Source organism: Priapulus caudatus, unplaced genomic scaffold (assembly GCF_000485595.1).
Source record: "Priapulus caudatus unplaced genomic scaffold, Priapulus_caudatus-5.0.1 Scaffold34, whole genome shotgun sequence".
Taxonomy (NCBI): domain Eukaryota; kingdom Metazoa; phylum Priapulida; class Priapulimorpha; order Priapulimorphida; family Priapulidae; genus Priapulus; species Priapulus caudatus.
The window spans coordinates 732,423-746,287 of NW_014577095.1; the positions used below are offsets into that span (position 1 = coordinate 732,423).

Below are 13,865 nucleotides of genomic sequence, written 5' to 3' on the forward strand. Positions count from 1 at the left end.
TGTTGTGTGCTCGCAGCAATGACAGCATTATTCTTTACTAGCCGGATACCCGGCGTTGCCCGGGGAAATCAGTGGCGTGACTCAGTTGGTGACTGCTTGGTTGAAAGGAAAATACCCCAAAAAATCGAACTATCTATCTCTACATGCATCCATCCCATCCCATGCCATGCCATGCCATCCCAAACAGTAAAAAATAATTGTTGCATCTTCTCCTGATACTTTCCGGTGTTTATAAAATGCAGCATAAGGAAGGTATTCTACTGAAGGAATATTGTAGTAATTTGATGTGTACTTGAATGTAAAGTTTTAGGATAACTGTAATACTAATAGCCCTAGTCACTGAGCCTGTATGTGCTCATGTCTATATATGCACATTTGAATAAAGGTGTTAAGTGTCATAGTAAATAAAAAATTCAGTTTAACAATTCTATGTGTTGTGTAGGGAGTGCAGTTGCTGTATAAATCAGCTGTACAGCAGCTGAGTAGATCAAAAGCGTACTTGGAGCGTGTTTCAATCATTTTATGTTCATATGCTAACATGAATAAGATAAGAAGTGTTTTGCATGTAACATACCATAAATATGGCAGCTGTGTCTTAGTGACATGAAATAACACCAGGGGCATGTACAGGATTTGCACCAGGGGGGGAGGGGGTCTAACCGTAACCCAAACTTGCGAGCACGCGAAGGGGGGGTCTGGGAGAATTTTTTAAAAATTAGATCCCCTTAGGTGCGTTTTCTGCACGAGCAGCGGGGTCCGGACCCCCTGGACCCCCACCCCCTGGACCCCCACCCCTGTACACGCCTCTGAACACAATTCTGTGTCAAGGCACTGATTTCGTTGTAGGCATGCTAATAAAACATTTCAATATTCTATATACCTTTGACATGCTTCACAGTTATAAAATCCGTCAAATAAACCCACTTGCTATTCGATTTTTGCTAAGACAGCTGCTCGTTTGTCCGTGTTTTGAAATAGTGCTCTAATCAGCGATTTCAATTCATTGGGCGTGAACACTGCCCCTAGGGGGCCTTTTCCTGCTGCCCACCTCTCCTTGATGTCGTACATACTCGAATTTAGTATGAAAGCAAGTTCCTGAAACTTCATCCAGTTTGTAACACAGTGGTTGGTGGCTGGTGAAACAGCATTTACCTCCAGTTCTGTTCCAGCCTGCAACATAAACAAGAGCATTACACCATACTAGTCATAGAAACTATAAATACTGAGATAGATGATCATTCTGAATCAGGTGCGTAATGAGCCATTGGGTAATGTAAAACTTGTCGCTCTGTTTTGTACAGAGTGGTTAATCGGAATTGTTAATTGTCAGATTAAAATTGTTATACTGATCATCCTACACTGAACACGCAGGACGTAAGTGGAAGAATACCAAAAGTTCAAAACAATTTATGTAAAATTTGCTACACACTAGGTAATACAATTATGTTAGAAACATCAATAATGTTCGATAAATTTGGTGGCTTGGGTGGAGGTTTAACCACTGCTGTAAATACTACTCAGGATCATATAAACCAAAACTGTAACTTGCTAATCAGATCATATATACAGAGCATAGATACCTCAAAGCACGCTGATGACCCCTGGATTATGACGTCCAGCACGTAGTGCAACTCTGTAGCTTCATCTGCAGAGATGTCCACGAGGGCTAATATCTTGCTGATCACTTCCGTCACGACCGAATTTAGCAGCGTACCTGTCACACAAAGACAGCATCATCAAGTGACGTACAATGCAAATCGGCCACGAGATGGCACTGCAATTAATACACTACAGTAAAAAAAGCCCACAAATGAGGAGGACCAATTTGTTGGTGTTTTGGGTCGGCAAGTCCTTCTAGGAGATTGATTCAGGAATTGAGAGACTAAAACAGTTATCTGAGAGACCACGATAGCTTAGTATAACCTCACTCACTGTCCTCTTACAAAAGAGACAAGTTGAGGGACACTTTCTGCATGCATGGCTATATGGGCAAGCACTGAACATATATGTCCACTATTGGAATATATTTTAACAAACACCTTAGGAACGACAGTGGCATGTGCCAGCGGGTAGTACAGAAGGTGGTAGCACCTACCTATAGCTTTGTACATAATATTGGCTGGCAGCACGTCTCTCCACACCCGATTCAGCCGGTGCAGCTGATACATGCACTGCTTAACCGCTTTCATCGCCTTGCTGGATGTCGTATTCTCCTCTGTCACTGCCTGGAAACCTAAACCCAACATCATTACCATAAATTATCCAAAATTCCCAAATCCCTAACCCTTACCGCATGAAAAAAATTAACTTTGGATTACAGCATCATGCTAGCTCCTCATTAACATGATAAATTCATCAAATTGGTGGGATAAGGTGACAGCATCTCTATTAGACCTAGCTTATGCAGTCAGTCTGAATATGTGTTGTTTGTGCACAATGGTTTGCAAGGTGATACAACTGACAAGTACAGCAGACAATCAAGTACTCGTTACTAAAGCTGAGAGGGTCTATGTCCCCCAGGGTACTGCCGGAACGTACCCTGGTACTACCAAGAGTAGATAATAACACATTGGTAATAACACAAGTTGATAATTGTTATTATCTACTCTTGGTACTATCTAATATGCCAGACCATACCTCGCCTACTCCACTAATGAGTCTAGGGAGTCGCCTACGCCTACTCCCTAACCCTAACCCTAACCATATCAAATAGTTACCAAGGTACGTTCCGGTATTCCGGACCGTACCCAGGGTTCCGGCAGTACCCTGGGGGACATAGACCCTATCAGCATTACTAAACGTGGTGAAACCTATTGACAGTACCGTTCGCAACCGCCAAACACTCTAACAGTAGTGACATCTGTCGATGCATCTGCACAGTAAAACAGTCTGTGCCCATATTACGAATCTGTGGTACAAGATCTATGAAGGTTGCAGCTCCCTGGTTAAGAGGTGGTGGAAGGCTGTCCTGGTACTGATGGCCAAGTGTGAGTAGATGGTGTGCCACATACATACAGTTATTGTGATGTATGGCTGAAACGGATAACACACAGTCTGCACCTCATATGCTTTTAAAAGAACTTGATTTTTCACATCGTGTTATTTACAAACATTACCATCCTGGTACCCTTGTACTCCTGTAATGGAGCCCCCATAACATTGCACTTACTCCACTTTCAAGAGCAAATGAGCCATCAGTACTACTTCATATTAGGTGGCAGGCTTGGCAAGGAATTCATTATGCACTGGTTGTTGCTGGGTCTCACCTGCGAACTGTGGGACTTCTACCAGGTTGTCTCTGTGATGAATAGGCACGACACTGGCGTACATCTCGAACATATTTCTGACTGAATAGAAGAGTTGTATAGCACACTGCGGGGAGCTGCGTGTCGCCTCGCGTAACACGTCGTTCGCCATCGTCATCAGCTCACAAACGCTTTTGCTGTAATTAATATTAAACGCAAGAGTTAGCCAGAAGTCAATCAGAAATGGCCAACATTGACAATGACGTTTTGTCATCCTATATTAGTTTCGTGTTACACTTCTAAGTACTAATATGAGTACTACTTGATGTACCTACCATGTAAAAAACGAGTCATCAGAAGCTGTCTATCAGCAATACGAAATGTGCAAAAAACGAGAAAGTGAATGGAAAGTCCTATGGCGTCTGGTTTATAAAGAAATTAATTATGTGCAGGAACAATGTAAGTATTGGATTACACTTTCATTCATCTTACCATTTGGCAGGCCTCAGCTATATTTTTTTCTAAAAACGTCGGTTCTATGTGCAATGCAAACTACCAAATATCTCAGTACTTACTACTATTACTGGAAAGCTAACATCTAGCCTAGCATTGTAGTTTTATCATGAATGAATTAGTAATATAATACCTAATACAACATGCTGGCAACCTAAACGTTGAGGCACTCAGCTGCACTTCTCCCTCCAACATGGAAGAATCTAGTCCCGGGACCTGCTTGCCTTTCTCTTCCTTAACAGCTCCTTCACTCGTTGGTTCATTTGACACCTGAAGCAGCCATGAACGTGTACCATTTCATTTATGATCATAGCAAGCAAGGTCAATGATTACAGAATGCACTTCTGGTAACATGTAGGAGTAATTCTAGAGGAATGTTCGACTAAAATTAAGACCATCCATACAATATTATACCAAAGATTTTCATTTATGGGATTAGAATAAACTAGAGATGTCTATGTAACTGATTATCTGTGCTACTGTCTTTAGCACAGGACCTCCGTTTCATCATCCTACTGCTCCCTCCTTCCTCAATCTTCATCCACTTCCAGCTTCTTTGTCTGGTTCTACCCTTCCTTCCCCACCTTTACCGAGTAGACCGCCTGCACTCTTTCTCCCCTTCCCTCTTCCTTAAAGATGCATTCCCTCGCACATTTTTGTGACAAACCACTGTAAAAACGTAAGCAAATAACTCCCTACACTTTAACTGAACGTTAGCTTTGAAAATAAAACTGTAAAAATATGTATCAAGCCTATATATTCGCTCAACGAAAAAACAACTCGAAAAACGCGTTTCGCCGCGGTTCTGTATCATGGCGGCAAGAGTCGACGCAGGTCAACCAGCACAGCCATAGATATCATATACCACATGTGTTATATGATATCTATGAGCATATGCAGCCTTCGTGACCTTCATCGCTTGGCAACACCGCATGACAACAAGAGACGCGTCACAACATCGCCGCAGAGTGGCAAAAAAGTAAATGCTGTTTGAAACATTCGACCCGACACTTTCACTTTGGAGTCTAAAAGCTTCGAATGAACGTATTCCTGAGCAATTTTTTTTACCTATCACACATATATAGGCAAATACAAACGTGCAATGTTACACCTTTAACCATCCTCTTCCATCTTCCTTCACACCAAATTCCACCTTTCCCTTTCTCCTCCACCTCCCTCTTCCTTCATCAACTACTCATTCTAGCTATACTCCCCTTATCCCCCGGCCTTTTCCACCCTCACCTCTTCTTCCATCCACCCCTTTTCTCTTTCTCCATCCCTACTTACCTTTCTATCACCTACACCATCTACCCATCCTCCTCAAACTTTAAACAATTCCATCTACTCCTCTGTCCTATCCACCTAGCTCCTCATCTTCTTTCCCGCCTCCAAATTTACTTCCTGATATAGTGATGTTGCCAGGGTCTATGTCTCCCTGGGTACTGCCGGAACGTACCCTGGGTACGGTCCGGTATATCGGAACGTACCATGGTACTATCTAATATGCCGGACCGTACCTCGCCTACTCCACTAACGAGTCTAGGGAGTCGCCTACGCCTACTCCCTAATCCTAACCATATCAGATAGTTACCAGGGTACGTTCTGGTATACCGGACCCTACCCAGGGTACGTTCCGGCAGTACCCAGGATACGTTCCGGCAGTACCCAGGGAGACATAGACCCTATCAGTATCAGCTATAGTGATAAGTGATAGACGGTCCTGTACAAGAACAAGCCTGATAAAAATTCTAACACTTCAACAGCTGTCTACGTCTCCATTTCAGCACCACCATTTTCCCCAGCTTAAATAATTAGGGCTTCTTCATAACAAGCCGGGTGGGTGCTAATGCATGTTGAAGGGAAGTAAAGATGCCATCACACTTAGCCCAGTGTTATTTGTTTTAACAATTCCAAATTTCATGTTTATCCACACTGCTGCCTGTATGCATTTGTGAAGCACATTGTGAGCCGGTAGCCTAGACATGTTTTTGTGCAAAGAACTATGAACGGCAGTATATCGTACTGGCCACAGAGACAGCCTTTCCAGTCCATTGCACTACCACCAGTGGCTCAGAGCGCCGCGCCTCTCGCGCAACAACGTTCGCCTACACAACAATCACGTGCGTGCGCGCCAGACAATCAAGCACGCACATATATATACTGTACCCGGGTCATTATGTAACCATAGCAACCGATAGTGGACGTCAATACCAGCTTGCAGCGGTTGCCATTAGTCTACGGGGTTGCCTAGCAAAAACACTCAGTGTGCGGTTGGTTGAGCTGGCAACCGCATCTGGCTGTAGCACGCGTGTGCGGGCGTTCAAGGCTACCGTTGTTATTTCCTACTCGTTGGGACACCACTGGGCACTTGTGGCGAGTGACTACGAGCGTTCGTGCGCGTGTGTTCGTGCGCGAAGTAGAGCCAAGAGGACCAGTGATCGACAGGGACAGACGAAGGACAACTCCGATAAGTGCGTCAGTTATACTCTGTTACGGCGAACTGGATTAATTATTTACTATTTAGTATTTAGATAAGCTTGCAGTTGTAGTAAGGACAGGTGATACGTGAATAAGTGCAGTGGTAGTATGTCATTGATGATTGATTCGACTATCTGTGTGCACTGTGAACGCGAAACCTGCAGCGTGTAGCGCGGCTATAGCATTGAGTAACAATCATAGGTAGGTATCATGGGTAGCCCGACCAGGCTGTGCGACGGATTGTCTATACGTGATATCCTAACCCTAGCGATACCGTTTCTTGGAGCTAGTATCATGGGTAGCTGGTAAACCGACCAGGCTGTTGAATGTACGTACGTTGCGTTGTACGTTACGTGGCGTGTACGTCGTCGTAACTTGTGGCTAGGGTAGCTGGTTGCTCTACTGCCGTGGCGTACCGACTACTGCCGGCTAGCTATGCAGTAATCAATATGTCCGCGAACTCAAAACGTGGTAGGGTACGTACGGATGTCATGTACTTAGTGAGTGTCGGCATCCTATCTACTTGTCTTGTTAGTAGCACTACTAGTACTACTACTACTAGTATCAGAAGTAGATAATAGGGAATTTCCTATTATCTACTTCTGACTAGTATACTACTATTACTATTAGTATTACTAATAATCTTACTAGCAGGAGTTTTTTAATTTCTAAATGCAGAGAATTTATTAGAAATAGTAATACCTAGACGAATTTATGCTCTCCTAGATGTTATTTTTTTCAATTAATTATTAATTATTCCCATGATGTTATTTTTTTTAAATTTTCAGGTTTCCTGCTTGTAATTCGGGAAAAGTTGATTGGGTGAGTGCACAACACTAATGTATGCAACCATGGCGACTGCAGGCACCACGACTAGTGACACTCTGGCGATACAGCAGCCGCGGTGCGACAACACGTCCGGCTACGAGGATTTGCTGCTAAAGCCATCATTCACATCGACTTTGTCCACCGGCCTTCCACGGGCGCTCACTCCGTGTGACATGGACTCTGCACCGCCGTCCGGCCCGCCAGCATCGTGGGACCTTGAGACCACAGACGAAGACAACAGATCAACGCCTCCTCCCAGCAGCGCATTGGTGGCGGCGGGGAGCGACGAAGCGGGCACGCCAGCAGCGCATGAGTGCGAGCAGTGCGGGCTAGCGTTCCTCACGGCCGACGAGCTGGATCGGCACGTCGGCGCCAGCTGGCACTACGTTCACATGCGCTACATGTGCGGCATGTGCCTGACGGACCTCGCCTCGCTGTCGGCCGTCAGGCAGCACACGAAGCCCGTGCTGTGTAACCGCTGCGCTGTCGTCAGCCCCTGCGTGAAGCACGCGCGCATACACGCTCGCTGCCACGGGAAGGCGGCGCAGGGACGCAGGGCCAACACGCTGGTGGCCACGAGCACAGCCACTCTCTCGCTCACATCACAGAACACAGTTCCCACGACGTCGGAGACAGCACCAGTAGATGCGCAGCCAACGCCAACTTCAGTGCTAGCTGCGGTCCTGGCTTCACCATTGAACAGCCCGTCAAACCTGATAGCAGTGAGTGGGGATCCACCACCACTAACATCAGTGGCAACAATAGCCACGCCTTTACCGACACTGACAACAGTGGCTGAGTGTATAACAACTGCCTCAACGTTGCCAACACCCGTGCCAATAAACAATCTATCAAAGCTGACGGCTATTGCTGCATGTCCAACACTGAATTCACTTCCTAGACTAACGTCAATGCCAACAGCAGCCACAGTTCCCAGACTGACATTAATGTCATCCACAGACCTGCACGCGACAACAAACAATCTTCTGAGAGTGACATCATCGGCTGGAAATCCAACAGTAACCACACTTCCAAAACTGACATCAATGACGTCTACGACCACACACTCGGCAATAAAAAATCTTCCGAGGATGGCAGCCATGGTTGGACGTCCGAAAACCAACATTCTTCCTAAACTTACACCAATTGCACCAATGCCTTCTTCAATGATGAACAAATATCCAATACTAACACCAATGCCGGCAGTAGCAAGCTCACAAGCAATGAATAGCTTACTGCCTACAACGACGACCACACCAGCCACATGTGCATCAACGAGGCAATTTCCTGTTTTAAAGATAATGTCACCACAAGGCACCCGTCAGGTCATTCGAATCTCGGGCATACAGCAGACACTGGCAGTAAATAGGAATCAAGCAGCATCAGGATACAAGACACTGACTCCAACAACAACAACCCACGCATATAGATCATTTGCACCGACACCATTAACATCAACATGTAGAATAGTGACACCATCAACAACAACACCATCGGGATATAGACTACTTTCAACAACATCAACTTCAGCGTTGAGAATAACTGCGCCATCATCGTTGACGTCTGTGCACAGAGCATCCACACTGACGACATCAACAGCGGCACATCGGATGACGAAATTGTCAGCATACGTGTCTCCAGCAACGGCGGCGCCAGCGCTAGAGCCGGTGAGCGTGGCGACACTGTCAACCATGACTGCCATTAAAGACGAGCCACTGACGCCTCCGCCGCCGCCGCGGCTATCCCCGCTCACTGTCACCGTCAAGACCGAGCAGCAGACGGTGGACGATCCAATGGCTTCTGAGGGTGCACTATACGGCCAACCTCAAGTGACACGGTGTAGTCTCTCACAAGGAATGGTGCTTGGTCTACGCGAAGACACCAGCGTCAGTCACGCTGCACCAAAGACCACGGTGAAGCGTGCACGACTCATCCTCCCACGGATTGAGGCAGGCACTACACACATGACCCCCGTGAAGGAGAAACAGTATCAGTGTGATGAGTGTGGCCAGGCATATCAGTACCTCAACCACCTGAAGAATCACATTAAGACACACACGGGTATATAACAATTAACACTAACAGTTCACCACAACAAAACACAGCACAGTAATACGTGCCCAATCTTTCACTTATTCAAAGTACACATCAGGGGTTGAAAATAACTTTTGAACAAGGGAGTCCAATGGACTCCCTGCCCTTAAAAGGAGGGAGTCCACAGCAAACTGAGAGAGTCCACAGTCTGAAGTTCAAAACTAAAGATGCAAACTAAATAACGCATGTGCTTATTTTGAAGATTCATGCGGTTGCACGTCTGCCAAATTTTCTTTGGACATTTGCTGAAAAATACGGTAATTCCGCGAGGCCGTGCTTTGGAACGAACTAGTTAGTATAGCAGAATTTTCAGTGAGTCACACGGACTCCTGCATATGTCAAATCAGGGAGTCCGACAGTAAATCAGGGAGTATTTGACTCCGGATTCGCGTTAATTTCGCACCCTGACACATACATTAGAATTATTATCAATTTAAATCTAAAAATTATGCAATGGCTATATTACGTATTTAAAGCATCTGTGCGTACAACAACAGCGGAAACTCTTCGGTAAAAGGCAGGTAATTTTCATGCGTGAATATTTCACTATGAGCATATGTGTGTAACTTGCTTCTACAGGAGCACCGTTCAAGTGTGAGATCTGCGGAGCAACCTTTGTTGTACAGTTCAAGTACGAGCGACACGTGAACCGCTTTCACAAAGGAGAGAATCCTGGGAGCCGGCCATACAGGTAAGATGCATAGCCTTTCCTCAATGCTTTAACAACTACGCTAAACCTGCACCTAATAACTGCACCTACGTTGTTTCTTGAGCCGTCGATGACTGCCCCCTCCCCCCCCCCCGCCTGCACTCCATCTACCTGCAATGATCTTCTCTTCTCCAGCCTGACTTTGCTCCCCCTCTTATCAGTGAATCACTTCCAGCTTTGTACCTCTTCCTGTTCCAGTGTTTCCCCTGGCCAAAAAGGTCTGTGAGGTGGTAAATGTTTTTTGTAATGTGTTTGCGTGTTTCGAGGTCCTAGCAAAGCGAGCAGCACAGGTGCTGGCCAAGCTAGGGAGGTCCGGGGACATGCTCCCCCAGGAAATTTTTGGAAAAATTGGTGCAATTTGGTGCATTCTAAGCTATTCTGAACATATTGTATGAGACTCTTGAATCTCTTTTTCAAGTTGTCAAACGTTTCGTCAGCGAGGCGGTGTTTTGGATAAATTTATGTGTGGCGGCTGAGAATTTTAGCGAGGCGGGCCGCCTCGCTCGTGTCAATGCAGGGGAAACACTGCTGTTCTACTGACATGCCTATTTATTCGACCAGTCTGGCTCGACGAACAATTAAATTTGCATTGAGAAGTAGCCGTGATACCGGGGTACACGGTACACACTCCCAAAATCCTACTGTATCCTGTAGTCTTCCGTAAAACCAAGTTATTGCTCGGTTTTATAGCTCACGGGAGCTGTAACAAGGTTAAAATGTACGAGAAGGAAACATTACATGCATGGCAGTACAAACTTTTACAGGTGCCCCATATGTTGTGCTGGCTTCAAACAGCGGAACCACTTGGTGCGTCACTTGCGGATCCATACAGGTACTGCTATCAGTGCATAATTTGCTTCTATGTTTCACATTGTCACGTACTGCAACGATTGTAGATGTAGAGCATCCACCTTGCCAATCATGCCAACTGTTCAACTACGTACTGCATTCACAGTGACAGGGTGCTGCTAACGTTCGCTAACACTCGAATCTTCACTGTGTCTAGTCTGCTCACCTACTTTTAAAATGTGTGTCACCATCACTCAGAATCCTTACAAGCTGCATCCTGGTTGAGTGATATATAATGCGTATTGTACTCCCTGTGCAGGAGAGAAACCATACAAGTGTACCATATGCGGAACTGCATTCGCGTTGCCTGGCAACCTCAGCTACCACATGCGTATCCATAGCAATGACAAGCCGTACATATGTGACATGTGCGGGACTCCGTTCCGCTCCACCACACACCTCAAGCAGCATTTTGCTCGGATCCATCGGGGACTGGAGTTCACTAAAGGTCCTGAGACAACGAATACGTGCAAGGTAAGTGTTTTGCAGGAAACGCCCTATATGTTTACTAACTGCATGGTCCCTTCTTAGGGCAAGACTTATGAGAACAGTTTTTGTAATCGATTTCGGAAACTTAATTCACCTTATTGTTCATTTACTAACTTGTTTATATCATTTTCTACTGTGAGGTTAATCTCGACCTCTTTTCACTGACTATGTTCCATGATTTTATAATAACAGGAATATATAACATCATCATATTGATATTATGAAATTTGTTGATGTATCTATTCCCGATGCAAGTTAGCTCTAGTACTATAGCCCGCTTACATTAACTGCCGCTGGCAAGCTAACTGACGCCTGCACATTAACTGCTGCCAGCGGCAGTTAATGTAAGCGGGCTATAGTACTAGAGCTAGATGCAAGTATGCTGATGGTAACTATATCTATTGATCGGTTTATGGAGCAAAAATGAGGTGCATCAATTTTAATCATTCGTATCTTTGCTGCCGCCTCGTCGTGCCAGGCGCGCGTGCCGGCGTTCGGTCGGCAGCAACGGCAACAGGAGCAGGAGGATGAGGACGCTGACGATGGCCTGGCCGTGTCGATGTCCGAGATCCTGCGCAACCCGCTGCAGGGAAACCCCATCGATGCGCTATCCGACGACGAGGAACCACAGGTGGTGCTGAGCGCACCTGCCGAGTCCCCGGCCGCGCCGGCTCGCTACGAGGCACAGGTGTCACTGCGCAGTCCCGCGCAGGAGACCCCGGACTCACGGGCTCGCTACGACTTCAGGAAGAGGAGCGACGGAGGCAGGAAGCGGGCTTGGTCCGACGGCTCTCACACTGGTAACGAGGAGCACAGGTGCTGATGAACATCATGCGTAGATAGTTTGGGAGATTACATTCGGCAGAGAAAAAACCTGACAGTGAACCTCACTGGTGTGCTAACATAAACTTGTGCAAAAACATGCAACGGTTCATTTGTGCATGAGCTACGTACTAAACATAACTAGACGATGTATGAACTGTAGGTATAGACGTTGGCGAAGTGGTACACATTATGTGATTATAGTCTCTTGTTTATAAGGCCACCCTTAAAAGATTGTTTGTTTACCCTTTACCTACTCGCCTCTCAGGGTACCGAGTAGGTAGGTAGGTGAAAAATCTTTTTTATTTTGTTTGGACAAGATGTGTGTATGTATATTGTATATTCTGTTTTGTGTATATGTTTTTGCGGAACGAATTTTTGTTTTTTGCGAAACGAAATAATTTTTGTTTTGCTTTAATCGGCCAATAAAATGTGGCGAGTAGCGGCGTTTTGGCGAGTCGGTCGGTAAAGTGGAAACAAGCAATATTTTATCTTAGGCCTAATGGTGTCTGGGCCCTCGTAAATTTTCTAAAGATGTACATGTAAAAGGTGCAATTAAGGAGGCAGCTTCAATCTTCTTATGTCTTACGAGTGACTACTAAAATATTACTGTTCATGTTCACCATGTATTAGTCACAGAGTATTCATATGTACCAAAGTAATTATGTGTAATGATTTTAATAGTGTTTTTAAATATATTCTGTGTGCAAGCTGTATAAATATTAAAATGTCTTACACAGTCAACCCTGTATATAAGGGTCACTTAACAGAAACTGCAAAAGTGTCCTTTATAAAGAGGTGTCTATTCTATAGAGGTGACCACTAACACAGGGTTGACTGTATGAATAACTTTTTTTCTTGTCATATTGCAATGTCAATTCATGTTCTTACATTAAATTTTTTTGTAATATAATACATTACTCTGTGCAGCATTAAATTTCCAGATTTCTTTACATGCACGTGATATGGTAGGATTGCCAAGTACCTATGCAACTCCAAGTACCATGTAGCAGTGTGTCACTGTGTAAATGGAAAAATCAGAGACACTGCTACTGTCAGAGCATACCTCCTAACCCTAATCCTAATATTATCCTAACCCCGACCTAAAGTAAACCCCAGTAAATCCCCAGTTTTTGTACCTAAGGAGATACAGAACCTTCAATTATTAAGTAGTTCCCCTTTACATGTAGCAGTGTGTTTATAGCACTCCCCCCCCCCCTATATGTGCATATTTACCTCCGCCAGGGGCTTGGCGGAGGTTATGTTTTCACCGGCATGTCTTTGAGTGTTGGTTTGTGTGTTTGTGGGTTTGTGTGTTACCATGCACGTTTCAGTTCACTTCCGCTAGGTGCGCTGGCTGTAGACTTACAAACACGCAACCACAGGCTAAGGGGCAACCACAGTCCTCCCCCACCTGCACGCTCGCACTAATCCGGATCCAATTAATTAATTAATAAAAAATTTCACATTGAGAGAATTCAGCTGCCTTGGCGGAGGTCTGTGCTCTCCGAGTGCTCTAGTATAATATATAACACAGTAGAGCGTAAATCACTTACTTCCATTGTAACAGCGCGTTTATACTATACAGCAAGGCGCATCGGTCACGTTTGCCTGTAACAGTGTTCAGTAAAGCACAGGAAAGCACATCACTCACCTCCCCCTATAGCAGTGTGTGTATATAGCACACAGCATACAACACACATCACTCACCTCCCCCTATAGCAGTGTGTGTATATAGCACACAGCATACAACACACATCACTCACCTCCCCCTATAGCAGTGTGTGTATATAGCACACAGCATACAACACACATCACTCACCTCCCCCTATAGCAGT

At 45.3% G+C, this 13,865-nt stretch overlaps 2 protein-coding genes across 4 annotated transcripts in view; one reads left to right on the forward strand and one right to left on the reverse strand.

Annotated features, from left to right (window-relative positions):
* Positions 1–504: 504 nt before the first annotated feature.
* The window catches only part of LOC106817118 (centromere/kinetochore protein zw10 homolog), a 30,168-nt gene continuing 16,807 nt past the window's right edge, over positions 505–13,865 (reverse strand). The window contains exons 8-13 of the mRNA XM_014821769.1: positions 3,892–4,028; positions 3,267–3,442; positions 2,824–3,033; positions 2,096–2,233; positions 1,581–1,714; positions 505–1,170 (exon numbers count right to left, since the gene is read on the reverse strand). Of these exons, the coding sequence (XP_014677255.1) occupies positions 928–1,170; positions 1,581–1,714; positions 2,096–2,233; positions 2,824–3,033; positions 3,267–3,442; positions 3,892–4,028 (1,038 nt within the window). The 3' untranslated portion in view covers positions 505–927. The remainder of the gene's footprint in view (positions 1,171–1,580; positions 1,715–2,095; positions 2,234–2,823; positions 3,034–3,266; positions 3,443–3,891; positions 4,029–13,865) is intronic.
* LOC106817096 (transcription factor Sp4-like) lies at positions 6,016–12,319 on the forward strand. Of its 3 annotated transcripts, none has more exons than XM_014821747.1 (6): positions 6,016–6,229; positions 7,025–9,125; positions 9,738–9,849; positions 10,617–10,699; positions 10,976–11,190; positions 11,684–12,319. In XM_014821747.1, exons 2-6 carry the CDS (start codon positions 7,076–7,078, stop codon positions 12,026–12,028), a joined length of 2,805 nt encoding a protein of 934 aa, XP_014677233.1. In that variant the 5' UTR covers positions 6,016–6,229; positions 7,025–7,075; the 3' UTR covers positions 12,029–12,319. The 3 variants fall into 3 exon arrangements, with proteins under 3 accessions (XP_014677233.1, XP_014677246.1, XP_014677241.1); XM_014821760.1 differs by having other exon boundaries at positions 10,632–10,699; XM_014821755.1 differs by lacking the exon at positions 6,016–6,229 and adding an exon at positions 6,238–6,437.

Bases quoted from the DNA above. Each gene is read 5' to 3' on its own strand.
- LOC106817096 (XM_014821747.1), top strand. From the start codon at position 7,076: ATGTATGCAACCATGGCGACTGCAGGCACCACGACTAGTGACACTCTG. The intron at 9,850-10,616 runs GTAAGATGCATA...CATGCATGGCAG, and splicing joins CCTGGGAGCCGGCCATACAG to TACAAACTTTTACAGGTGCC. The intron at 10,700-10,975 runs GTACTGCTATCA...CTCCCTGTGCAG, and splicing joins TCACTTGCGGATCCATACAG to GAGAGAAACCATACAAGTGT.